This window comes from Glycine max, chromosome 1 (genome assembly GCF_000004515.6).
Source record: "Glycine max cultivar Williams 82 chromosome 1, Glycine_max_v4.0, whole genome shotgun sequence".
Lineage (NCBI taxonomy): Eukaryota > Viridiplantae > Streptophyta > Magnoliopsida > Fabales > Fabaceae > Glycine > Glycine max.
Window position 1 is genome coordinate 33461201 of NC_016088.4, and position 21570 is coordinate 33482770.

Genomic DNA, 21570 nt, shown 5'->3' on the forward strand with positions numbered 1-21570 from the left:
CCCCCCCCCAAATTCGTTACTATTTTATTACTATTTGTTATGAACGTTTGGTTGACCATTGCTCGTTGGGAGCCGACCTATGATCACTTCCTAGATACTGCATTTTTAATGTTCATTTGATTCGGGTACGGCCTCGATCAGGGACTAAAATAGTATTTTTTTGTGTCCACGTGAAAGAGACATCATTTTGAAATTTTGATCATGCCAATGTGACCGGGTTTCAATGAAGGTCATGAAAATGACTTCAATTTTATAAAAAGGTAACTTTTACAACTCTCATTTTAAAGGTTTTTCAAAGGAAGGGTAAAAACATCCAATAACGGTACCCAATCACAAGAGATACTAAGAGAGACTCATCTAACTAGGAAAAGGCACATAAAACATGGTTACCTTGAAGAAATTGCGAAGGGAGAATCGAAGACTCTGTTCTCTATTGAATCCTCGAGTGGAGCTTTGAAGATTCCGCTCTGATTGAAGTGTTCCTCTTTGTGTGGTCGTCCAAAGGCAAGTGGTGGTGACTCGTGGTGGTCACCAGTGGTCATGGGTGGTGGAGGAGGAGGTTTAGGGTTTGGGAGAGAGAGAAAGGGGGTGAAAATCATGTTTTTCCGCAATGATGGACTTGCTTAGAGAGCTCATCTCACTAAGTAAAATTCAACTTTTGGTGCTGAGTGAGACATTTTGCCCTAAGAAAAATTTCTCTTCTGGCTAGAATTGCACTTAACGAGTTGGTGTCACTGAGTGAATTATTTCCTCTAGGTGGAATTATGCTTAGCGAGCTGGTCTCACTAAGTGAGCTATTTAGAAATGTTATTTCCCAAATTCCAATGATCAAAACGTGCAGACGTGGGTTCCAAACCTATAGTCCAAGTTTGAAGGTGATCCAACAGTTAACAAGTCTGAGATCATGGTTTATCGAAATAGGTTTTGGGTCAATCTCAAAATCACACGATCCCAACACAGTTCAATCAAACATCACATGATCTAACATCCACACCAAGTAATTGCACAAGGATAATTCATACAACACTTCCAATAATCCAAATTAATCAAGTAATTAAATAACACAAGAAACAAATGAAACATTTATTTTCAATTATCAAAATTTTAGAGTGTTACATTAGATGTGGATCATAATCATGGGGGTTTTGAAGAATGAATGGAACACGATATACTAGTTTACTTTAACAAGTTTCGATTATTAGACTTTTAATTATAAAATGTCATTGGCTTGTGTTTAATAATATATTAGTTTACTTTGACATTTTTAATTATTACACTTTTCATTATTTAATGTGATGAACTTGTATTTATTATTTGTTGCAATGGTTTAGTAATGGAACACCATTATAATTGGAGAAGATTACAACAATTCATAAGGAATGGGTAAAATACTTTTTAAAATGTAAAAATAATGCATTGACCAATGTTTGACAATGTTGGATATTGTACATCATTTACAATGTATTTATTGATATTAATTAATTAATTTATAATTTGGTCTGCACTCCCTGTGCTTGTTTTTATATTTATTTTGGTCTAGATTGCATGGGTTTGTTTTTTTGTTAAATTACATGTGGATTGTCTATAAAACAAAATGAATATTAAAAAATTAAAAGCTTTATCGATTCCAAATAATCGTTATAGAAACTTCAATATCAACATCATTTCCACAAAATCATCGTATAAGATATACTTTCTATGATGGATTTCCACAAAACCGACATTGATATTAAACTTTGTATGACAATTTTATCGAGAACCGTCATAGAAATTATATTTTCTATGACGATTTATAGGAAAACCAATGTAAAATTAGACATAATAAGTCTTTTATTGTAAAAATGCAACAAATTTCATGACGGTTTTAAAATCGTTATGAAAAATAGTCAAATTTCTATGATGGTGGATATCACGACAATGAATAGCCATCATGGAATTCATTATTTGTAGTAGTGAATGATCAATTTAATTCACAAATATGCAAATGTTATGACAAATTAGTCAAACTGTTAAATATATTGACCTGTGTTATGAAAATTGAACCTATGATAAACGCGGTGGACCATTGATTGACGCAATTGACCAAATATATATTAAAAAAATAAAAATATAATTAACATAATTTGATCAATTCATACTCTAAATTTAAAATTATTGTCATGATAAAGTACTTAATATTTTATATATATATATATATATATATAAGTTTGCTAAGATAGACTAACTTAAAAATTAGAAAGGGTATGTTAGCACCCAACACATTTTTTTAGTTGTTGCCCATTTCCATGTTTTGAAATCTAGGAAAGCGAAATTGTATTTTGAAACATGAGTTCTTTATATTTGAAACCGTCTTTCAAAAGATGACTTATCCATTTTAGTAATTTTTTAAAAAACTATTCATTTTGGTAATTAACTATTACATGTGGTATTTAGCAACATATTTTTTTTTCCCATAGTTAACCAAAATGTTGTTAAAAACTTTTGACAACATTTAAATTTTTTTATAAAATATAAATAAATGTTACTAGTATGTTTCTGTTACATTTTATCAAATGTTGTGTATAACCCATGTTGCTAAAAAAACATTTAATAAAATGTCACGAAAACATGCTAGTAACATTTATTTATATTTGATGGATGTTTTTTAAATATTGTTTAAAGTTTTTAGTAACATTTTTATTAAGGGTTAGATGTAGTATTTATTAATTGAAGAAAAATACACCAACTTGGTAAAGAAAAAGTGTGTAAAAGAAAAATGAATTATCTTTACACGTTAAAATGTCAAGCGCTTTAAATAACTCATGGTTTTAAATTCACGGCACTTAATAATTAGTAATATTTTTAAGTTAAAATGTAATTTTTGTCTTTCTATTTTTTTTTAATTCAGGATTTTAGTTCAAAGTTTTAGTCTCTTTATTTTTTAATTAAGACTTTTTGTTTCCCACTTTTAAAAAATCTATAATTTTAGGCTCTATTTTTTAATTGAGATATTTTGTCTACCATGTTTAAAAAATTTGTGATTTTTAATCCTTTTAATTAATTTCAAATGTTGATTTGTATACTCAGTTCATAAACATGTCTGTTATTAGATAAGTGACCATTTTTTTAATATTTAATAGTTGATAAGCTTAATTTATAAGTGATTATGATAACTAAAATCATCAATTTTTTATAAGATGAAAATAAAATGTCTCAATTAAAAAATAGATAAATTAAGATCACAATTTTTTAAAAAGTGAAAAATAAAATTTCTTAATTAAAAAAAATAAAATAACTAAAATTTTGAATTTGGAAAAATAGGAAAATGAAAATTATATTTTAGTTTTTTTTAATTTCACATAGTTTGAAATCCATATAGTTCGGATTGATTTGCCTATTATAGGCAATCTTTTTTATTTTTCGTTGAATAAATTATCATCCTTGATGATGGAGACGTGGAGTTATGGTTCAAGATTACAAAATTAATTTATTAAAGAACTTGGGCCTGTATGCATCATTCGATTATTTTTTTTATGAATTATGTTACGCACTGTAAACATGTTACGTCTTTATGTCCGTCAAACCTACTTTACTTAGAAGTTAGTTTTATATAAAATAAAATATACACCATGACAAGAACGGGGAATTGACCATTTCAGCTTCCAATTATGATTGCTATGATCAATTCACAGTATCAACCAAGCAGTTGCGTGACAATTCACATGAAATGTACACTTGAACTGGGTTGAACAATCCAACGCTTATTGGGTACATATTTTATGTTCGTCGAATACTTTCTCCGAAGTTTTATGGTGTGCAAGTTAACGTAATTCATTAAATATTTTATATATTATAGTGCCCTTAAAGATGGATCCAATTATTGAACTTTACTGCTTTTCATTTTCTCCACTATTTTCAAGACCTTATGTTACATAAAAAAATAAAGACCTTACGGCATAAAATCAATCTCTGAGAATAATATTTTGACAAGTTTCCTTTTACATATAGAAATTTACACAATTGTAAGATCACAATCTAAAAATGTGACACTAACCTTATACCATGATATCTTGATTTTATTTCCTATTTTAGTCAAATTTTCATTGAAATAATTTTTTTTTTTGGTTCAGTTTATTTTGCTGGATCCTCTGCAACAATAACCATAGTTTAATGAAAACTTCATCTCAAAACTAAATCCCCAGGGAATTTTGCTGAATGAAGAAGGCAATTAGTTATACATTCTTAATATAGTAAGGCAAAAAAGGAGGACTTATTTGAATGACTATTTTATTGCAATCTTACAAAGCATCTACATCAACTACAACTACTACATCTGAAGTTGGGGGAATTCCCGTGGGCTTCTTCTCTCTTTTGTTCGTTTTTTTTTTTGTTGTTGGTGGTTGGATTTTCAATTTTGATTAAATGAACAATTTTGAAGGGACTTAATTAATTTCATGCACTTAATAATAATCTCAAGCAGTGACAGATGTCTCCACAGCTAGCTTTCCAGGGTATGCAACTTCTGATTTTATATCAGCCTCCCATAGTTCAGGCACAGCCTCCCTAAGGTTGTGAATGCTTTCCAAGGCATAATCTGCTCCTTTACATCTTTGTGATGTACCAACCTGTATTTAATAATCAATGAGTATATAGAGCCTCAAATTAGTACATGGTGGGTTTGGACAAATTAAAATGCAATGAATAATGTAGTTTCTAGAAGTCAGTTTCTACTAAATAACAACATTTCCAATGACTAACCAGCACAGTGTGAAGCCCCACACGTTTTCCAGCTTGTATGTTGCGGGTACTGTCCTCAAAGAACAACTGAAAGTGACAGAGAGAATCCAACAAAACGAAATGTCAGCAACCAGAAAAAAATAATTGAAAAAGGGTAAATAGAAACAACACTAGATAATCACTAATCTATTATTTTGGTGTCTCATCTTATTTTTTGGTATCAATTTGATCCCTTAAATTTAAAATATTTTTCTTTAGTCTTCATTTGGTCCTTCTTTCAGTTTTTGTACTACTGGTATTAATTTTGATTGATTTGGTAAATACCTATTTGATTTGATGTGACATATTTCACAATGGGATGTGGTAAAGTAATTTTATCTAATAGAGTCAATTTAAATGACTAAAGTAAAACTTTTTAAATTTAAGACATCAATCTTGCAACCAAAAAATTAGATGACCGAATAAAAGAGTATTTTAGTCTTAAATCATAAAGCCAAAAGGGTGAATTTCTTACAGTTCTTTGTGGGTTAAGGTTGGCTATCTTGATGGCCAATTCAATGGCATTTTCTGATGGCTTGCAAACAATTGGTGTCTTTGGCAGGACTGCACCGGGATTGGGCTGAGCAAAATGCCCTATAATGTCAAAGATTTGAGAGGTGCCTGAACCATTACAAGTGGTAGGATTGGTGGTCCTTGAACCCACAAACTCAATATCATCTTCATCATCAGAAACAGTGCTCTTGTGGATAGGATTAAGGGTCTCAAAGCATATGATTCCTTCAAAGCAGTCTTCTAATCCAAGCCTGCTAAGCGCCTTAGCCGCGTGGACTTTGTCTGCGTTTGTGAAGATCTATTGACAAAAACAAGAGAAGCAATAGAGGCCACATTAGATACTATGCACCATCTCATGTGACCAATTCTACTGCTTCATATTGGTCATAAAACAACTTACAAGTTTCCTATAGGGTAGGCTCAGCAACAGGTTCCTCAGAACTGGGTCTGGTTTTAGGTTCTCATAAGGTAATCTCCCATGAACAAAGCTGCAAGCAGTAATTAAAAAACCAATGTCACCATTTCATAATAAACACAATAATTAAAAATAAAAAAACACTTTTTAACAGTTTGAAAGTGATGGGGTAAAAGAAAAAAGCAAGGTACCTATGATATTCATCATAGTCAAAGTCATATCCAATTGCCTGAATAGAAAATGAAACAAAAAACAATTATAGGCTGTTAGTGTTTTAAGAATTTAATAATGGGAACCAATTTCACAGGAAATGATTAGGAAACATACCCTTAGACCAGCCATAGTAGTTCCATAATTCTTGTAAAGGAGGTTGGACAGGTCATCAATTTTGCTAGGGTCTATGCCAAGCTTCTCAACCATGTAGTCTATGATCAATGATATCACTCATGTTAGTACAAATTACAAAGTCGTTTCTGAGAATGCTGTGACATAGGCATATGGCACAGTGGCTTACGTTTAATATTTTGGAGACATGATTTTGCCAGACCAGATTTGAGAGGATACAAAGTGTCATCTAAATCTGCAGAACAATTTCATAGTTATAACATGACTAGTATGAATATGAAATATTTATGTTTCAATTTGGTATTTTAAAGTTGGTCTGAATTCTGATTGTAATTCAAGGCTCACCAAAAAGAAGGCAATCATATTTTGGTCTCTGAACCTGGTGTCTGAAGCGGTCCTCGAACTCCATTTCAAAGCCTTAAAACAGAACAGAAAACAAAGTGTGTGTAAGCTCCACGACAACAACTTGAGCCAATCACAATTTATAGGACAATTCATTTTGGTTCTCTAGCCACAGATCCTCATGGCCTTTTGGAACAAAAAAAAAAAGATGCTTTTATTGACACAGATTAGCACCAAAAGTGGCAAAAAGTGTCAATAAGAGGAGACAATCAGAGGGAAATCCAAACCATTTGGGATAAGGCTTTGTGAAGTTTCTGAGTGGACAACCCACAACCAGTGGCATGGATTGAATTGGAAAAAAAAAAAGTGAAACAGTGCCCCTTTGGGGCACATAACTTAAGAGAAACTTGTGATGGTTTTAAAAAGTTGCTCTAAGTTTATATTTTTGAAACCGCAAGAAATGGACTTGTATGAAAGGGCACAAACCCATTAATAAAACCTTGGAACTGAGTTCATATGACAGAGCAAACCACTTCCAAAAGTGCATAAACTTTTGAAAGCATGAAATTTGCTCATTTAACAAACTTTCACGATCCAACCAAGAGGGTTTATTGTCCAAGAAAATACAACACTTTAGCGCAACGCATGTTTCTTAGCCTCATCTTATCAAAGAAAAAATGTGTAGAATCGCCACATAAACAGGTGTACATTTTTAAATAACAGAGTTATGGTATTGTTCTGTAATCCAAAATCTGGTTCCATGCTGGCGAATTTTGAGGCACAATCTCAAAACCATGACCATGCTACTAATGGCCTAATGTCAATTATGTTTGAAGGGTCATGAAGCCATGGCGGATCGAAAATCAAAAGTGGAGGATTCAGGGTAATGGGTGAAAAAGAAAACAAAAGAAAAATGTTATCAAGAAAGAATAGATGAAGCTATTAGCTTACCAAATATGACGGTTAAGGCCAAAGAAGAAGAGGGTATGGAAGAAACAAAGTTTGAACACAATACAATGCTAAGTTATAAGTTATTGAAGGAAGCAAAAGGGAGAAGGGGGAGGAACAATAGAGGCAAGAGGGGCTTTATATAGGGAAAGGGTTGCTTCTGTGGTAGTGTCTTTGAATAAAATATTGCATTATTTTTTTCTTCAATGACGTTTAATATTGAAATTGAATGACCAATGGAACTCTTTCAATGAATATTAGTATAATTTTCACTTCTCCAAGAAAGTGACACGTAATATAACTGGTTAAGGTTTTTTCCTTCTTTCTATTTCGGGTTTTGTTTTTGACTCAAATTTCAGAACCAAAATCTGATTTTTCCTTTACTTTTGGTTCTACATAACATAACCAAATAATAAAAGTATTATAAAGGGGAATATGCCAGCTGCATCAGCATAAAATAGAGGTGGAGGCTCTCGCTAGTTGTCACCGTACAAAAGGAACAACACTATTATTGTTTCCCATTTTTTTTGGTAGAAAATCATGCTAGCTTGATTTTCCTAGCTAACCATGTCCACATTTTAAACATGATTAAATATAGAAAGTTTTTAAAATAGTGCATGTCTTTAATAATGGTGCTTTATGTTCGCATCCCATTTCATTCTCATTCGCATATGACACTTGTTTAAAAGAATAACATAGGACCCAATTCGTATATCCTGCAACAAAAAATAGTTGCAAAATCTACATTATTGCAAAATGCCATTATTGGAGACAAGTTCAATCTTATTTAAAGATTCATCATAATTCACGCAGTTTTGGATGAGATTAAAAAAAATGTCAGAAGAAATTTTTGTAGTATTTAAAAAATCGTGAAGTAGATTATCTAACTTGTACCACTAGTGTATGTAAACAAAGAATCTATATAAGCTGCGTAATATTTGAGTCAATTTTATATGCAAAGATAAATATAAAAATGCACCATCTCTTAATTGAGCGTTATCTAACAGATCAACATGAACCATACTTACATATATACCAATGTTAATGTGCACATGCAAACTCTCCTTTTAAAAGTGTTTCCATCCTTTAAATGTAGAATAGAAAACAATTTTATAGACTAAGTTATATGAACAAAACATCTCATGAAATTGACAAACTTGATTGATATCTTTCTCGTGTAGATTGCAAAAAATATTGAGAATTTTAGCTTTTTACCATCCTAAATGGTGAGAAATCCTTGAATTTCTAACCCTTAAAATTTCCAAAACCAAGCCAGACTCGCCTTATTCTTCTTATTGCATCAACCGCACCAAACTCACATTATTAATCCAGTTCCAAAGTTTTAAACTGAGATCGCGATCACATTGCAATTAAAAAAGTTGCGAATAATTCAAACAAATAGGGATGATGTCATTATAAATAATTGTGGTTGCGATACAGGTGTAAAGATGTTGAAAAATCTTAATGCTGCTATCCTAATTATGGTGAGACAATGCAATTTAAAACCATGCCTCAGTCATTGGTTTGCTCTTTTTGCAAGCTTCATTTTCGCCTCCCACCAAGATCATACTCTTAACTTAAGCATGCAAATTAAAGTCCTCAGATTTTTTCCTTGAAAACATCATAATGCAAGAATTAATGTTTTTTTAGGGTGGCTCATACATTTTGTTCCAAAGCCATCAAGACACCTAGCCCACTTGGAGTCCATAAAAAATTGTTCCACCTCATCTTGTTGGCTTGTTCATGATGCATTTCTCTTTCATTTTCACATTTCTTGAAATTGAGCTTCCCAATCTGCCCGTGTTACTTAACCTCTTGTGATATTTTAGATCTTAATATAATTAAGTAATTTGAAGGAGGCTAGGGACACATGGATTTGTTGGAAAAACAATCGAGACACCTAGCCCATGGTATTGAGTTGCCCCACAAAATATCATCTCCCCTAGTTCATGCACGGTGAATTTCTCTTTCATTTTCCCATTTACTTTAAATTATATAATCAAGCATCCGAATCTTCCTTTAATATCTTAACCTCTAATGAAATTCCAGATCGTATTATAATTGAGTTGTTTAAAAAGATTATTAAGTCAGAAATCTAACTCGATTAATTAAGTTATTAAGTTAGATGTATAAATTTTTTAATATTTGTGTTTAATTTCTGTGGATAATTTTTTTTATTAAATTGGGCAGATGCTTATCATTTTTTATGCATATTAGATGCTAGTCATAATTCTACTCATTAACACCCTACAAGCTCTTCACTATATTTTCTTTGCTGGATCAAGCTCTTCATTATCTATATAGTAGATTATAATTGAAATAATTATTCTTCTTACAACTTTTTTTTTTTACTGCAATTATTTCTTTCTTTTTACATGTTATGATCAATTCTTAAGATCCCTTTATTCTCAAATGTTCAAATAAAATTTTTGATTAGCATTTACAATATTTAGGAATAATTGAAGAGTCTATTTGTTTTATGATGTTTTTTTAAATAATTATAATAAAAACGCTAATACATAAATTATTTAAATATTTTTTTAATATGGTTTATATAACGAAATCAGGAAAAAAATAAAAATATTATTATTGTTGTTATATACACACTATTAAATAATTTATTTTATGTTTGCATAAGTGTAATATCTATTATGCTTATTTACCTGTTTATCATATTATTTTATGTTATTAAATATTAATTAATGTTTCCATGTTTAGCAAGTTATAAAGGAATATAAAAACTAAAGAGGGAAGTAATTTCTAAAATTGAATAGTTTTAGTATAGGGCAGTGTAATCATAATGTTGCACTATATGTGCTATAATTTTATTCTAAATCTTAAAAATATAATAAGAATAACATTTTTTTATGAAATAAAATAGGATTTATTAATTGTGAATATTTTTTTTCTTTTTATTACAGTAAGATTCATGTTGATGTTAATATATCAATAAAATAAATTCAACGTATATTATTAGAAAAATAATAAATAAATAATTCTTGAATATATATATATATATATATATATATATATATATATATATATATATAAAATAGATAAAGTCATATATAGTATGTATCTTATTTAATATAGTATTTTTTTATTCTTAAATGATTATTATATAATGAAGAATATTTAATTTTTTTGTTTATTAATAATTCTGCCAACTTTTTCGCATTTCTCTATTATTATTATTATTATTATTATTATTATTATTATTATTATTATTATTATTTACGTGAGTTACTGACTGTTATATTAAAGGAAAGTTAATTAACATTCGGGCAAAGCACGGGCATATTTATCCAGTTCTTCTTCATTTTCTTCCTATTCTTTTATTTGGGTTTCTAATTAAAATATCAATTTCCCTTAATTTACTTCCTAATTTTTAATCTTTATAATTAATAAGAGTAAAAACTGATATCCGCCTTTTTTACACTTTACTTCACACGGAAGCAAACAAAATGGATGCAAAAAATGGCGAATTGGATTATTTCATATTAAAATTCCAGTCTCTCTCTCTCTCTCTCTCTCTCTCTCTCTCTCTCTCTCTCTCTCTCTATATATATATATATATATATATATATATATATATATATATATATATATAAGCTAGAAAATAAATAAATCGATGTAATTACATCTCTTCTCCAGATTGGTTATATTTAAAATTGTTTACATAGAATTTGTTGAAAATTTAGCTTTTATTCTTTTCATTTTACTCGTGATTTTGAAAAGTATTATTCTGTCAATAGGTAATTTTAATTAATTCGTAGTATTCAAAATTCAAAAGTAATAAATGTCAAAAAAAAGTTATATTTCCTCCGTTTCTTTTTATTTGTGGTTTAATAAAAACAATAAATTTTCTTAATTCAAAATTGTGGACTTTTCTATTGGCTTAAATGTAATTTTGATTCCTCTATTTTAAACTTGAAATATTTGGTTCTCTTATTTTAAAAAATTGATAATTTTGATCATCTATTTCAAAATATAAACATTTGATCCCTATATTTTACAAAATTTATAATTTTGGTTTAATATTTAATTTTACTTATATCTTATTTCTTTTATTTCTTATTTTATAATTATTTAAATCATTTTTTGATAGCACCTTAAATGAATAGGTTAGATTTAAGATTCAATTGGATTAAAAGAAAAAAATAGATAAAATTGAGAATTTGATCAAAATTGAAAATTTTCTAAAATAAAAGAATTAAAATCATAAATTTTTTAAAATAAAAGAAATGAATATTTCTATTTTGAAACGAGAGAATTAAATTCATAAATTTTTTAAAATAGAATGATAAAATATTTCAATTTTAAAATAGAAAAATCAAAATTATGGAATAAATAAAGGAGTCTGTAAGCCTAAAGCTTTTTTTATTACAACTTTTTCTTTTTATCTTACAATAAATGTATATATAAATTAGTTAAAGATAAAAAGAGTATAATTGATAAAGGAATAATAAAATAATGTGATATTAATTAAAATTTGTGAAAATAAATAAATAAAAATATTTTTTCAAAAATTCAACAGTTAAAAAGGAACGAAAGAATAACTCAAATGAATTTTACTCAAATCAGTGCAGTTATGTAACTCATACTTTAATTGTTTCTAAATTCCGTTTTTCGTAAGAAAATTTTACAATCTTAAAAAGTGACATCATCATAATATAACTCCATAGGAGTTTCAAGGAAGAAAAAGAAAATGTTTGTACTATTTTAATTTTTAAACATCTTTGTGACTAAAAACAACGTAAGATAGCATCAACTGCCCTTTTTTAATGCTTTTAATAACCCTTTTTTATGTTGGCTACAATTTTCCTTTTCTTTAGCGGATGTGAAGCAAGTGCACATGCAATAAAGGGAGGAAAAGAGAACACAAAATAAATTTCGCACCTGCTCATCATGAACTTGTGTCCACAAATTCCTTGGCATAGCACAATCACAACACATGGTCAATATTCAACCTCTTGAATCCTTCAATGTTAATTGCGGCACTGCCCCTAAAAATAGAAGTTACTTCTTTGTCATAACAACTGTAAGCCACCTATGTAGATGACATGGCGGAACAAAACAATAATCTTAAACTAGAATAATAATATGTTAATTAATCATATATAATATTATAATCACTTACCGTTTTGCGTATAGGACTCCTACTGGGCTTTAAAATGTGTGTTGCAAACCTAGAAATAGGGTGGTGACAAAACCAAGTCGTATACAGCTCAATGTAACATGAACACTAGCATTACAAATTTGGGGCATTGAACTTTGATAAAGAATGCGAGTGTGGAGTGTCCATGGTTTTTTCCTACTAATGGTTTGGGTTAAGCAAAGATATTTTGGGGTATTTTGGTCTAAGGAAAAAGAATTGTACTGGTTACATAAACCATGATCACTCACTAGACACTTCTGGATGCTTGGTGCACGTAAGTGGACTTTTAACGAACACCTTACAGCTAATAAGAGCTCCACTTTCAATGTCCTTTCTGTTAGAGGACAAAAGTTACGGTTTCGGCAATCAGATAAATGATGAAGATCTTTTTGTAGTTTTCCTAGTACAACATCAAAATGTACTAGAATAAACAGAGAAATTAATCACATGCCTGCCTTTTTTCTTTAGAAAAAATAATAATTTTGGTTACACCTTTTGTGACGATCAAAATAAAGTATATGGTCGATCGGTAAAATATTTTAAGGTTTGATAACGAGGCCGTATGATACGATTTTTATTTTTAAACTCTTTGATCCTTCTGGGAAGGACACCAAGTCAACAAGGGCTACTCAGTTGTTTTAATTTACTATTTTAATTTGATCTTTAACATCAACGTAATTGTTCTTGAATAGCACTGAATAATTTATCCTAGATGACGTAGTTACAATATTCATTTTGTTTTCCTCGAAAGATCTAAGGCATGTGTTTGGTTAGTTAGGAGGAAACTCACATTAGAGTTTCATTATAAGAATATTTTTCATTTTTTTATGAGTAGAATATTTTTCATTTTATCACATCCTAATTCTTGTAAATTATCTTGAAGATACGTTTCATATCTCAAATCTGAATGGTTGATTTTTTTTTTTTTTTTACCCTTGTTCTTAACCTTTCTAAGAACTTTTTAGCAAAGCAAAATTAAAAAAAAAAATAAAAATCCTTCAGACGTACATTTCTAAGACCAATAACAGTTAAGAATTTAGATTCAAGGAACTGTTTTCAGTTTTTTCCTTAACTCTTTTTTTAGAAAAATATTTTAAAACTAATAACACAGCTTAGAATATATAACTTTCTGATAAAATTTTGTTAGTTCTACATTATTAATTCGGTGAAAGACAAACAAAATATTACAGGGCAAGAGATGATTCGAGATTCCAACTATAAGATCCACAAATTTGTTTATGTATCGGTAGAAAGAGATCCACAAATTTAGATTTTAGTCACGTCTATCTCTTTCTAGAATTTACCACGAAATTTTGCAGAAAGAATTTCAATTTTTTTTTATTAAAAAAATCCTTTAATGTCTTATTTCTTTCATTTTCGTTCTTTTGTTTTTTCCGGGGAGATAAGGCAGAGTAGGGGCAGATCAAATTATGAATTTCCATGTGTTTCGTTTGTGATATCTCATGAAACTGCCAAACTCCGAAGACTAAGATAATTTATTAATCATCTGCCATATGTATATAATCTGAACAACCATTATTTGTTCAACGACCTGCAATGCTGTGCATACACGTATGCCTACAAAAGCCAAAAATCATAAGCAATTGTAGTAATTATCCGATATAAATCCATCTTGCAATATGAGAGCAAGATGTCTGTGTCCATGATTGCATAATTATCTTGAGAATTTTAGACTAAGCCCTTTATGATTGAGGGGTTGTGAAGTACAAGATGTCTGTGTTCATACTTTTCAATCAATTATTAATTTAGTGATCTTTTGCAATTGTAACACCTCTTATATCTGACCATAGAATAGCTATCCTGTGTTCCAAAAACAGACACTACTAGAAATAGAGCTTTCTACGACACACATTCTAAGACGGTTATCTGGGACCGTCTTAGAATGTGGCGCGGTGACAAACTTGTAATTAAGATACTCGAAATTTCTTTTTACAACACACATTTTAAGACGGTTGTCAATAACCGCCTTAGAATATACTTAGGTGGCAATTTTGTAATTATTGACAAAAACAACAAGGACGGGTTTAAGAGAAAACCGCCTTCGTTTCGTTTCTAGGAATTAATTACCATGTGTGCAGGGCCAGCTTGACGTTCAGCCTTCTTCCTCTCACACACACTCTCTCTACTAAAGTCGCAAACACAAACACTTTGTGAAGTGAAGCAATGGAGTTTCAGATTTAGATCTCGTGCTAAATCATCGATCCGAGAGAGAGAAAGAGAGAGGTGTTGGATTATTGATTCGCCGAAGCATTTGAGGGTTTATCACACACCATTCTCAAACCCTTCGTCAATCAGACGAAAACCAAAAAATGCAAACTTCTTCGTCAATCTCCACAACATGACCAGCAGTGTGATTCTCAGAAGATCCTCTTCCGTAATCTCGCGCCGCTTCTTCGCCGCTCTTGCCTCCATCGAGCCGCTTCCTCACAGGTTCCCCGCCGACAAGTATGGTGTCTCCGACGACGGATCCCGAACCATTCACACGAAGCCCGGACCGTTGAATTTCCACGCGTCGGCGGTTCCTCGTGCGGCGCAGTTCGCCGTCTAGCGCGATTACTCTAACTACGAGGAGGTTAGCGGCGCGAATAGTGACGAAGGACTAGAGATTGCGAATCTTGGGATGGATACGTAGATCGTAGATGCTCTGGCCAAGAAAGGGATTGCAAAGCTCTTCCCCATTCAGGTAATGTCTATTTGCTGTGTTCATTAGTTTTCGTTGGGAAAAATTATGACTTCTTTTTTGTTAATAGGTTTTTTGCTTTGTTAATTGATGTTGCGAGGTTCATGTCTAGTTTTTTATTATGCCATCAGGGGACAGAGATGGTTATATGAGTGATCCTGGGCATGATCTAAATGAAAGGGTTAGGGAGCTTTATTGTTTATAATTTTTTACTTTTTGTCAACATGGTGAGGATCGTATGGCTAAGCTTTTTGAACTGGTATCCGCAGGGTTCTGTTTCTTCCTTAAATGCACATAGGGAGTCTGTTTTTGGTAAGCTTCAAAGGATAAATAAATTGTTCCTATCTGTGTTTGAAATTAGTTTCCCTGAGGTTGGATTTATGAACAGCTTAATTGGAAATGATCGAAGCTCAATTTGATGTTTGGCTTAGGCAAAGCCCTCAGTGATTTGGAAATCCAGTACACCTCTGTTTCAAATTCTTGTTAAATCAGTCTTATATGTGAATAATATCAAGACAACACTCATTAATTGACTATTCTGCACACACGAGATATTCTGCATTACCTATCTATTTGTATTGAATATACTCTTAGTTTGTAATATGTCACTTCCCTTGAAACAATCATACTAGTTTCTATTCCTGTTCCATCTTTTTCAATGTTCTTGTTTGCTATTTTATTATGTTTAATGATGCTGTTATGAAGTATATGTCAGAGCTTTTACAAGAAAGGAAGCTCAGAAGCTGTAATGTCCTAAAAGTTATGGACGAAGCAAATTAAATTTTGAGGTGATGTCTTTTTAAAATTAATATTTCATTTCATTTGTAGTATTACTTTTATTTGTGCGTGCTTTCTTTTCCCATCTTCATGTGTGCTTTCTTTTATTTGTGAGAAAGATGAAGGAGTATGATATTGATGGCACATGAGGTACGACCTCAATCCTAATCTCTCTCATTATCTAATGCTGATTAATTTCCTGCCTTGCCAACTGTCCTTTGAATCTTTTCTTTTAATCAATAAATATTAATTATTCATTTTTGTTAAAAAAAATTAATTTATGATTTTTTTCTTATTTTCTTTTTTAGAGGTGAATCAACCTTATATTTTTATTTCATGGAAGCCAATCTTAGTATTATTCTCTCATATCATAATCTCCTTTATCAATCATTTCATGCATATTTTTTTCTTTTATTATTAAATCAGTCTTATAATTTTAGTGCCTGAACTTATATTGTTCTTTCACATCATAATCTCCTAAGGTTGGCCTCTATGTCTGGCTTTGCTTCTGCTCTATTCGGGATTCTAGAGAAAGTGCATTGGTGTTTATGCTGTACTGGACACACCGCAGAAACAATAAATAAATAATGTTGGCCTCTATGTCTGGCTTTACTTCTGCTGTAAAATTTGTTTAATGTTTTGCATACTTGCCTTTTCTTTTAGGTAGTCATTGATGTTATGTTTATTAGTGTATGTTGAATTATTTTGTACAAAGACTTGTTTTTTATAGTTGGGAATTAGGAGAAATTTATTACAAAGAACTGCCAATTTCAAGCTTTCATGCTGTCCATTTTTCTCTAATTTTAGGCAAAATTAGTTGTGATATTCTTTTTGAGCTTCAAAAGGTGTGAGCATTATTTTTTTAAAGTTCTGTAAGAAAAAGACTAACTAGTTAGACTGGTTGAATTGTGAACTGGTTCAGTTCCAGATTTCTTGTAATGAATATCATTTATCCTTTGTTATTTTGTGTTCCTGGTTATAATGTCCATTTATATCATGTCACTAGGTCCTTTCTAGATTTTTTTGCTGAAGCATTATCCCCTCTAGATATCTACGAGACATATATCTGGGTTGTTATCAATGTATATTTTTAATATATATATATATATATGGATATATAAAATTGTAATTGAGCCAAACCAACTCCCTTTCAGGGGTGCCCTCTAGGGACTGGGAAGACTCAGACCATACTTGGGATTCTAAGTACACCATTTTGCATGCTACTCCTACAAGAATGCATTCAAAGTAAGTATAATATTTTTACATATTTCTGTAGTCTTCTATGTCTAAAAATTCTGTTTATGGTTTTCATTTTTGTCTTGAGCAAAGCATTATAAGAGTGTGCCTGGTAGAGGTGAGATTTTGAAGCATTTTTTGCTTCTACCAAGCAATTTATGGTCACATTATTATTATAAGAGTGCCAGCTAGTCGTATTGTTCCCAAAATTACATTTGCTAGCACAGCTAGTCGTAATGTTTCATCAAGAACATGCGTAGGAATTTTTCTACTTTGTAATTATGTAGTAATTTCTTTTAAGAAAATAATTATGTATAACTTATTTATTTAATCATTATTATCTTTTGTCAATTATTATTATTATCATTTTTTAAGAGTCAATTAATACATAATATTTTAAATAATTTTTAGTCATTTAATTTTTAATATTTTAAATAATCATATGTTTTATGAGTTTAATGTCTATGGCTAAATAATTAGATTGAAATCAAGTTCAGGATTCTAAGTAGCATGATATTCTGCAATGGCTTTGTTGGTGAACTAATATGTTTTTTTGTTTCTTTTTCAAATTTTGAAGTTATGTACTTAGTTGGGGATGATATATTTTTTTTTATTTCTTGAATTCTTGTTTAGGGGAGTTGTACTTGCCTGCAGCCCAATAGATGCAGCCTTGGTGGCTACTGCAGGCGGTGATGACAGACGATTTCTCAGGAAGATTGGCCAAGGGGATTGGGCTTTTGAGCTTCAAGGTATTTGCATGACACTAAAGTTAGTGATGGATTAATATTTTTCCATTTATCACCAATGTCAAAATATTTGGTAAAATCAAGATAATGGAGGCAATACATTATAGAGAGGTAGACTTAATCTATCACATTTAAGACGTTGCAATGTGATTGTGTTATAAATTTTTATTTTTATTCTTGAATTAATCTAAAAATATCTCTTAGACAAATGTTAGTTTTATAATATTTTATACAAAAGGCTACAGAAATAAAAACAATTAATTAAGGAGTCCTCTCTGTAATCCCAAGAATATTTGGGCCAATACGACTTATGCTTCTTTTTGTAAAAAAAATTATTGTGATATGGTTGCTTGTGCACGCTAAATCTTGTTTTGGTTGGCAAGTGTTATCTCTTAAGTTTTGGTATTTTTTTGTGACTGCTTGCCATGTTTAGATTCTATGGTTAATGCAAAGTTAATTGTCTACTGCACGTATCATTATATCTTGATTGTATTCAATTGGTTTAGGAACTACCTTTCTTTTGTATTAATACAAGAACTCTTTGTTACTTAGGAACTACTGCAAAGTTAATCTTCTAATTATTTATTAGTGTAACTACTAAACGCGTTAATGTTTTAAATTCAAAGTATTTAGTTGCGTTAATCTTCTAATTATTTTAATAATATTTTTTATTAAATATATATTAATTTATATAAGTTTGGTAAAACCTTTGTAATATTCTAAATATAATTTACAGGTTTTAAAATATTTATTTATTTTAAATTTTAATTATAATATAATTTATAAATTTCAACTATTTAATTATTAAAAATAAAAAATTATAGTTGTCTAAAATTAATATTTATCCCTCATTCCCTTGTAATAGACAACCAATATTTAATTGAAAAACAAGAAAATATAATAATTAAAACCGAGGCACATCAAGCATGTGAGCATAACTTGATTGAGTTTGTTTTTTTTAGCTTTCTTTTTTAATGTTGGATATCGTATATGAGTTGTCTTGTTTTATGCATTTCAAGTGTTTGATAAATTTCCAGAGTGGCCATAAGTATTTTTTGTTATATTTTGAAAAATGCTTATATGGATTGATTAATGATTTCTTAATGGATCTTTAGATCTGTAAGCTAATGCAGATTAACTTTGATTCTTTGTTTGATTATTGTCGGACAAGTGTCTGCCCCTTATACATTGCTGGGACACTTTTGAGAAAAATACTTCTAATCTCACACTTCCTATCAAGGATCACCTTTGTCAAGAAAATTACACTTTGGGCTTGAAGTGTGCAGAATGCATAGGTTTCTTATATTGTGAAGAATAAAAGGTTTTGTTATATTGTTTGACATTATTGTGTTGTAGCCCATTAATTTTCTTTCTGCTTTGACATCATGTAATGAACCAACTCTCCAATAGGCGTTAGGCTTTAATTATTTAGTGAATTCTCATGAAAGGTTCTTTATTTAACACTTGTATTGTGTGTTGTTTTCTTTATTGTAGGAGGCTGGTAAGAAGTCCCTGGAAAAAGCTACTGAGCGTGTGAGATGCCTTGAGGATGATTTAGCAAAGTCTAGGTAAGGTTTCAAATTTGCTATATTTTCAGAAAAATATTGCATCGGTGTTCATAATTTTTTTAGAAACATGATTGCTATAAGTAATTCTAGATTTCTTATAAATACTACCATCATGATCACACTCAGCCTTTAAACTACATTATTTTGCCATATTTTATGAATTGGGGGGAAAATTTTCATGAAAACAAATTTTTAAGAACAAAATTTGCTACATTGTAAAACTTTAAGAGTAAAAAATACAGTTAATTTTTTTTTTCGTTCATGACTTAATGTAACACCCTAAATTTTTCTTCTCACTTATCTCATTCTTAGAATCATCGATTTGTTTCATCGAATTAGGTGGATGTGAATGGTGACATTGCTAACTTGGCACTCTACTGCACATCCATGTCAGCATTTCTATTAAATATTGAATGTTAATTTAACGAATTGCACACTTAAAATAGTGGGAGGATCAAATTCACAAAAAAAAAAAAATGGGGGAGGGGGGGGACCAAATTCAAAGATAGTAATGAGACCAAAAGTGTAATTAAGTCAATAATTAATCTGGTAAAATTGATATATGATGGAAATACTTATCCTGTATTCATGAATAGCTTGCAATATGGACTGTGGATAACTTTCTTGTTGGAACTTGATATCTTTTTATATCATAAATCATCTGCAGAAACAGAATAAATGAGTTGCATGAGAAATATTTTGAAGCACTTTTTATCAGAGATGCAAAATGTTTGTTTGTGCTTGAGACTTTTTGTGCATGGCTCCTATCATATCTTCATTCTATTAATTCTTTTATCTTCAAATTACGTAAGCTACTTATTTAGAAAATTGTTAGAGCAGTACCACTTGTGACCTTGTTAGGTTGGCATAGCAGGTAAATCAATCTTCATCATATTATTGTCTTCTATTTCTCAAGTAGCTATTGTCTTGTGTTTGTCAATTTTTCTCTCTGCATCCCATGGATAACTTCCTAAAGTTTATTGATTTCACATATACTATATTGAGTTCTTTCACAATTTGTGATGGATCTTTGAGTAAAAAATTGAACTTTAATGGTTCCACTGTAATTACCGGATGCAGAAATTCTAAATTTTTATGTATGTTATTTTGTGTTCAAGCATTGCACTATGACATCATTTAATCTGTGTAGTTTATCCAATCTACAGGGGAAAGACTTTTGCTTCAAATCAATTTTTAGTGTAGTATTAGTTAAAGATATTTTAAGAAATAACCAAAAATATTACAAAAAATAAAACCACCCCAAAAAAATTATAAAAAGTATGTCTTGCTTTCTAAGACGATTTCTCTAATAACCGTCTTTGATGAGTAACATATTCTAAGACGATTATTTGAATAACCGTCTTGAAAAACCTACTATATAAAGACGTTTCAAAAACCGTCGTTGTATATATTTAAACATTTTACGACACTGGCATCTACGACGGTTAAAAACCGTCGTAAAATGTCCAAATCAACCGACTTAAAAAATTACTTTTGTAGTAGTGAGAATATTTCATATTGCTTCCATGTATAGAATATATGATGCAACATAACCCCCTAAAAAATATTTTTCCTGTGTTGAGTGGTTGAAAACTTGGACCCTGTGACAGCTAGCTATGTGTTTGTGTTTATTTTATATTTTGGTAGCGATCAAATTTTACATTGCTTATGATCGAGGCCAAGGATACACTACTACATATATATGACTTTTATCAATATTTTTATTCTAACACTTAATTAAAATATTGTTAAAAGTCTTTGGTCACATTCAAAAAATATTTTCAAATTATAAATAAATATTACTAATATATTTTTGTGACATTTTATCAAATATTATATATAGTCTATGCCGCTAAAACCTACAAATATTACAAAAAGACTTTAACAACATGGGTTATACTTAATATCTTATAAATATTAGAAAAATATATTTAACATTTATTTATAATTTTATAATATTTTTCAAATATTATTAAAAGTTTTTAATAATATTTTTATTAAATATTAGATAAAAAATATTACTAAAAATCACATGTGTAGTAGTGATAGTGTAGATACACTCTCCT

The 21570-nt window shown here is 30.1% G+C and overlaps 1 protein-coding gene and 1 long non-coding RNA gene across 2 annotated transcripts; one reads left to right on the top strand and one right to left on the bottom strand.

Moving 5' to 3' along the window:
• Positions 1 to 4185: 4185 nt before the first annotated feature.
• Positions 4186 to 7430, bottom strand: LOC100796466 (putative haloacid dehalogenase-like hydrolase). The gene is made up of 9 exons (NM_001255144.2): positions 7322 to 7430; positions 6374 to 6445; positions 6198 to 6263; positions 6011 to 6108; positions 5875 to 5912; positions 5669 to 5756; positions 5231 to 5566; positions 4738 to 4803; positions 4186 to 4604 (listed from the first exon to the last, which is right to left on the bottom strand). The coding sequence occupies exons 2-9, from the start codon at positions 6435 to 6437 to the stop codon at positions 4452 to 4454; spliced, it is 909 nt and encodes a 302-aa protein (NP_001242073.2). The 5' UTR covers positions 6438 to 6445; positions 7322 to 7430; the 3' UTR covers positions 4186 to 4451.
• Positions 7431 to 15255: 7825 nt separating this feature from the next.
• LOC106798355 (uncharacterized) lies at positions 15256 to 16625 on the top strand. Its single transcript, XR_005891283.1, has 3 exons — positions 15256 to 15358; positions 15447 to 15489; positions 15883 to 16625. It is a non-coding gene; the product is annotated as an uncharacterized lncRNA (long non-coding RNA).
• Positions 16626 to 21570: the final 4945 nt, after the last annotated feature.